At 56.6% G+C, this 6,000-nt stretch overlaps 1 protein-coding gene across 5 annotated transcripts in view; it reads right to left on the bottom strand.

Moving 5' to 3' along the window:
• Positions 1-358: 358 nt before the first annotated feature.
• The window catches only part of TP63 (tumor protein p63), a 97,597-nt gene continuing 91,955 nt past the window's right edge, over positions 359-6,000 (bottom strand). For 4 of the 5 annotated variants that reach the window (XM_014607118.3, XM_014607122.3, XM_059731264.1 and 1 more), the window contains 3 exons: positions 5,046-5,190; positions 4,268-4,361; positions 359-2,979 (listed from right to left, as the gene is read on the bottom strand). In XM_014607118.3, the coding sequence (XP_014462604.1) occupies positions 2,683-2,979; positions 4,268-4,361; positions 5,046-5,190 (536 nt within the window). In that variant the 3' untranslated portion in view covers positions 359-2,682. The remainder of the gene's footprint in view (positions 2,980-4,267; positions 4,362-5,045; positions 5,191-6,000) is intronic. The other variant, XM_059731265.1, reaches the window with a different exon arrangement.

Below are 6,000 nucleotides of genomic sequence, written 5' to 3'. Positions count from 1 at the left end.
CCTCTCTCAGCAACGGAGATGGCTTCACCAGTCTTGGGAAGCATCCTTTCCTCCAACCTGGTGGAGGAGGAGGGTCCCACGGGACTTCTGGCATGAGAGGTGTGGGGTAGCTTGGGGGAAAAAAACTCAAAAAAGAGCGATAACAAGCAATGTGCATCAGTTTAAGGCTGGAAGCCGTCACCAAACAAATCATTAATCTCAGCCCAGGGTAAACAGGTGAGATCGGTCAGAGGTTTCCAACCGAGGTTGAAAAAAAAAAAATCATAATAATCACAATCAGAAGCTGAAAGGTGGGCAGTACTCGACCCTGAGCATCTCGAGGCGCAAAGCACACACCAGGCTGGCTGGAAAGCCAATGTCTTTTTCCACTTGGCTTTTATTGCATTGGTTTCATCAACAGGGTTCTCCAAAGCACACAAGCCCTTTGAGATCGGCAACACTGGATGACTACAAGCACTTGGCAGATTATCAGCTCGATTAACCCACATGCTTTGATCTATCGAAACAGAGAAACCATCAACAACAACAACAATAATCAAATCACAGGAGGGGAAAAGCTACAGCAGGTCTAACTCACTGAAGAGTCGGGATAGACAGAGGCGGGCTCCATAGTGATACACAGCAGATACACAGAAAGGGCTGTTCACATTATACATCTCAAATGTTGGATGATCCCGTAGGTCAATGGCCCAGGCTCACGGCTGGGCTACGAAGGCAGTGCGGAAGACGTCTTACGTGCCCAGACACTGGGCGCCGTCTTTGCTAGTTGCAAGCTTTCTAGGTCCTAAATGGCACTGGAGGCAGGTTTTGTACAATACTGAAGCTGCTCAGAAGGAATTACCCAGTGTGGCTGCAAAACCATGGAGGCGAAGAGGGCAGAACATGCTTCATCCCTCCCACAGGACTAGCCCGTTAGCTAGACTAACCCTCTCCTCAACATGCAACCTCCATGGTCACTCTTGCACCAAGTCACCAGCAGGAAGTCTCCCTTCTCTGCTGTCCGGTGCACAAAAATACCCCCCCCCAAAAAAAGCTCAGAAGCTTTCAAACTGAATGCACAAAATACCTTGAAATCTAGGACGCTTGGATTTGAAGTGTTAGGAAACAAAAGGACAACAAGGTTTCAGCCCCTTCCTCCCAAGGGCATCAAACCTAATGCAGGAATCTCCCTAGGAAAATACAAATGATGGCGCTGCCCAGTGGCGTGCCCTTTGTTACAAGGCATACACTGCAAGCGCTTGGCATCAAAATAATTAAACGAAATGAAAAACACCTTTTCGTGGTTCTGGTACCCTGGTCACCCAAGAGGAAGTAAAAAACAAAAACAAAACCAAATCAGCACAAGAATGCTTCAGATGACCACATACAAAAAATTATCTATATACAAACTTATATACAGGGAAATGGCCTTGCAGAGCTGGTGAAAATAGGCTTGCAGGTGGAGGCGTGCTTGCTGAAGGCAGCAGGGCCCTTATTCAATAGGCAGACAGGCGGAGAAGGATGGCCACGCGTAAAGGGAAGACAGCCCCACGGTGCCAAGCAGGGGGTCAGTGCATTAAGGCAGTGAGTGGTGGGCTAGGCAGGGATGCAACTCATTTCAGAGCTGCCTTGGCAGCACTTGGCCCATATCAAAATGCTGGCTGGCTCTAGAAGCAGGCCTGCTTGCAAGCAGCCAGGCTGAGAGCTCGGTCCCTCCACTTGGATTTCTTCCCTTCCATTAGAAATGCATGAAAATGCCTCAATTTTGGACACGGCGGTGTTTTCAGGATGGGAGTAGGCACTCCTCATCTCCACCGCTGCTGCTAGCTAACAAGGACACTGGGCATCCGAGGCATCCTATGGACACCGGGTGTCCCTACCCAGGACATCGTGCAGCGGTAACACGTGCTGGGTCATGAGGAACCTTTTAAACACATGTCTCCAGGCAGAGGTTGGGAGCATTTCCCAGGTGATGTAGCCCACAGCAAGAGCAGGATGAGAGAGAAACCAAGTGAAGTGGGGCTGTGATGGTGCAAACGTTCAACCCTAGTGAAGTCCATGGGAATATGGCTTGGACTTACATTAGCTCAGCCAAAAAGTGACCTCCAGCCTCCAATGTATCCCCCCCTACCAGGTCTAAATCCACCCCCCGTTGCATCACCAAAGCAGGCCTGGCAACAGCCTCAGCCTCCAGCTTCGCTCTCAAGTGGGCAACAATTTAGAGAGAAACCCAACCCGGACACAGTGTTTAGTTTAGCGAGGTCTCCGGCACCTGCATCTGCAGACGTTCAACCCCGAGTGACATCTAGGCCGAAAGGGATCACCTTCTTTCTGCAGCAGGAGGAGCAAAGCAAAGAGATGCCCGGACACGGAGAGAAGCACCGTGCAGGTCAAGGTGCCGAAGCCAAGAGAAAAGCCCCAAGGAAAACGCTGCTCGTCAAGGCCGGCTGCATTGGAGGAAAGACCAAGTGCTTCCTACCCACCCCAGGCACCTTGCTCGTCTCCTCCTCCCGGCAGGGAGGCTGCGGGGTGAGGGGCACGACCTCGATGGGATGAAAAGAGGGCACAGCTAGCACGGCAAGGAAAGGGGGTCTCTCTCGGCAGTTCTCCCCGCGTCCGGCACGGAGCGGAGGGAGACGGGAAGGGCCAAGCAGTTTGTGAGCAGGGCGGGGACGGAGCCTGCGCCGGGGCCGGGTGAGGGGCTCACTCCCCTTCCTCCTTGATGCGCTGCTGCTTGTTGCGCCGGGCGTCCAGGTCGAAGTTGAAGTCGTTCCACTCGTCGCGGGGCGGGAAGGAGATGGTCTGGCGCAGCGTGAAGCGCACCGCGTCGATGACCCGCTCGCCACGAGTCTCGCTGGAGCCCACGCTGACGGTGGAGGCGCCGCTCGGGGTGCGCAGGAGGTGGGGAGGGGAGGAGAAGTCGTGCAGCTGCCGGTGGTCCAGGATGCCTTTCCAGATGGCGTGGCGAAACTGCTCCGGGATCTTGAGGCTCACCAGATCCTGCGGAGCAAAAAAGGGCTTACAACAGCACACCAGCACAGACCCAGAGATCTGCTATTGAGGGACCCTGCTGCCTCCCATCCCATCCAGGAGCCGACAACCCTCATGGCACAAGGCCATAAGCCTGGGGTGCGACCAGAAATGCAAAAACGCTGCATCTCTGGGCGGCTGCTTCGGCTGGGACCGAGCGAGAGGCAGCATGGCAGGAGGTGCCCAAGATGCATGGGCCCCGAGAGCAACCTGGGGGACCTCCACAAGCTGCCATTAAGGCTCTTCCATCAATGCCTTGCAGGCGGCATTGCCCGTAGGCATGAAATATGCCTCAATATGCCCATAGGCAATACTGCCTGCAAGGCATTGATGGAAGAGCCTTAATGCAGATGAGTTCAAGGGCACAGCACTAGAAACCTGGCCTGTGCGCTCCTTCCTGGAGGCTTAGAAATCCACTTGTTTGGAAAGATTGCTTTGTATTCAAACGAGGGTTAATTAAAGACTGTCCCTAGCAGGACAGAGCTTAAGAGGACAGGAGAGATTTTGGCTCCGGCACTGCAGAGCAACTCCGGTCCCTCTTCATTACCCGCGAGCCGCTGGAGCATCTCCTGCCACCACTCCTTGCTCTGGACCCTGCAAGAGCTCCCACCTGAAGTACGCAGCACGGTGCCTATTGCACCCAGCGGTGAGTTCGGCATCCTGCCCTGAACCTCCCTGAGGTTTGAGACAGATGTGCATGTCTGAACATCTGGTATTAGGGACCATCTCCAGTTCATGAGGCATCACTGGGTTTGCTTGCTAGCTAACAAGCGGGGTGGATCTGCCCTGCCCCGGTAAGTGCCCTGGTCGGACTGGTTAGCCGGTGTTCAGTTTGGATCGGTTCTCCCAGCCGCGGCAGAGAGAAGAGAAGCAGCGCAGCCTGCAGAAGCGAGAGCGCCCAGCCCCGGCGGGGACGCAGCAGCTGGAGCAGGGCAGGAGGAAGCAGGCCCGTGCAATGAGCCATGCGGGAGAAGACCAGAGGGCAGAAAGCGAGCACCCAGAGGAAAATCACTGAAGCAAGGGGTGAAACGAGGGCCAGAAAATCGCACACCACTGTCAGGCAGCCACGGGGGACACCAGCGGGCGTGCAAGTCGCGGGCATCTGAACCCCCAACGGAGGGGCACGGTTTGGGGAGAGGCTGGTTGGAAACTAGCTGCACTTGCACGTCGGTGCAGTCGCCCGGGCGTCGCGACCCGCTCGGCCTGGGGCCGCGGGGGCCAGGGCGCAAGCAAACAAAAGGGTGACACAATTACTTACATCCATGGAGTAATGCTCAATCTGATAGATGGTGGTCAGCCCCTGGGTCGTGAAATAATCCACGCAGGATGAGCAGCCCAGCCTCGCTAAGAAGCTGCAGAGGAGGGGGGAAGGGAAGGAGAGAGAGAGAGAAAAAGGATCACCCTGGCTGCAATAGCCCAACGCAGACAAACCGAACACTCAGCAACCAGGTCTGGGAGGCTGCGCCTTGCACGCTGCCTCCGCCGAAATCTCCGAGGCCCGGCGATGCCGCCGCACGCGTGGCTCCGTGCAAGGCAAGTCAAGGAGCCTGCGCGCTGATGCCGGCGGACTGGCCTTCATCACGCCAGCCTGGGCACCGCGGTTTATTTTTAGCAGAGAGAGGCTGGGAGGGTGGCATAGGCATCAAAACCGAAGCACCTCCCTTGGGGAAATCCAATGTTTAAATCTTATTCCACGTCTGCAAACACCAGCACAACCTATCTGCCCTTCCTCGTGAGCAGGGGCCAATGGGTTAGGACAGGCAGCAGCACCACGTCGAGACACCTTGGTTCTCACGCCATCAGCAGCTCCTGTAGGACCAGGTACCCTCAACTCCCGCGGACTCACCGCTTGGCGAGGCTCTTCACTTCTACACGGGGGTAACAACCCACGGCTGGGGGTGGCAAGATCGATTCCTGCTTGCAAAGCCTGGGGGTGCTGGCGTGGCCGGGCAAACAGCGAGCGCATCAAACCCGGTCGGCTTCCAGCGCCCCAGGGAAAGGCATGATTTGTTCGTGCGAATCCGGCTCCCACTCACCTGACGATGCTGCAGTCGGAGGGGTAGGGAGGAGGGGGGGTGCAGTGAGACGTCGAAGGCATGGAGAGCGGGGGAGGCAGGCCCTGCGTGGGGCTGAGGCCGTTCATGTCGCCGGTCATCGCCATGTGGGCGCCCATCATCGGAACTGGATGGAAGGAGGAGCCGGTCGTTACGCGGGAGCTCCAGGTCTCCCAGCCCAGCCCCACGGGGGCAGAGACCCAAACTCTTCAGAGGACATCGCAAGCATTGTGCTCCGTCCCTCTCCCTCCCCCCGATTATCTCGGGCCTCGAGAAACGATAGCCCTCGAGACGCCGTCTCTCCTGGCCAGGGTAACTGGAGACTGCCTTCCCAATGCTCCCTCGACCCAGCCAGCCTCCGTCACAGGTGCAAACCTAAGCAAACTTCAGCCCTCGCCGCTGTCTTTGCTGCCAAAACACGGGCAGCGCGGTAACCCAATTCCCAGCCTGGTTTGCAGAGGCCCCGAGTGCCCCCAGGAGCCTGGGAACAGCTGCGGGTTCGAGTGGGGGGAGCAGGTTGGAGACCCTCCATGGCATTGGTTTTGTTTAAAAGCAAGGAGGGGTTTTGCTAAAGAGGGATGTTCATGCTTTCCCCTAAAAATCAGACGGGCAACAAGCAGACAGCGCAGCGCGCTTGTTTTGCTCCAGGGCACACGGGAACGTGTGCAAAGCTGGGGCAGAAGGCATCCCTCCCGGTACCCAGCTCAGGGCGCTATTGCTGCCTTCGAGGAGTCTGACTTGGCTGTAGGATTATTGTGCTGCTGACAGCCCTGGAGATGCAAGTGCTTTCTACAGGGCAAGGAGAGCAGCTCATGCCTTCCCCCATGCACCTCCACCTCGAGCTGGGGGTGGACTCCTGCTTGGCTGAGGACCACTCCAGGCGATGCCCAGGCTCGTGGCCATGCTATGACAGCTGGGAAGGGACTCCACGAGAATG

The sequence above is a fragment of the Alligator mississippiensis genome, chromosome 7, assembly GCF_030867095.1.
Source record: "Alligator mississippiensis isolate rAllMis1 chromosome 7, rAllMis1, whole genome shotgun sequence".
Classification (NCBI taxonomy): domain Eukaryota; kingdom Metazoa; phylum Chordata; order Crocodylia; family Alligatoridae; genus Alligator; species Alligator mississippiensis.
This window is presented reverse-complemented; position numbering and strand designations above follow the sequence as displayed.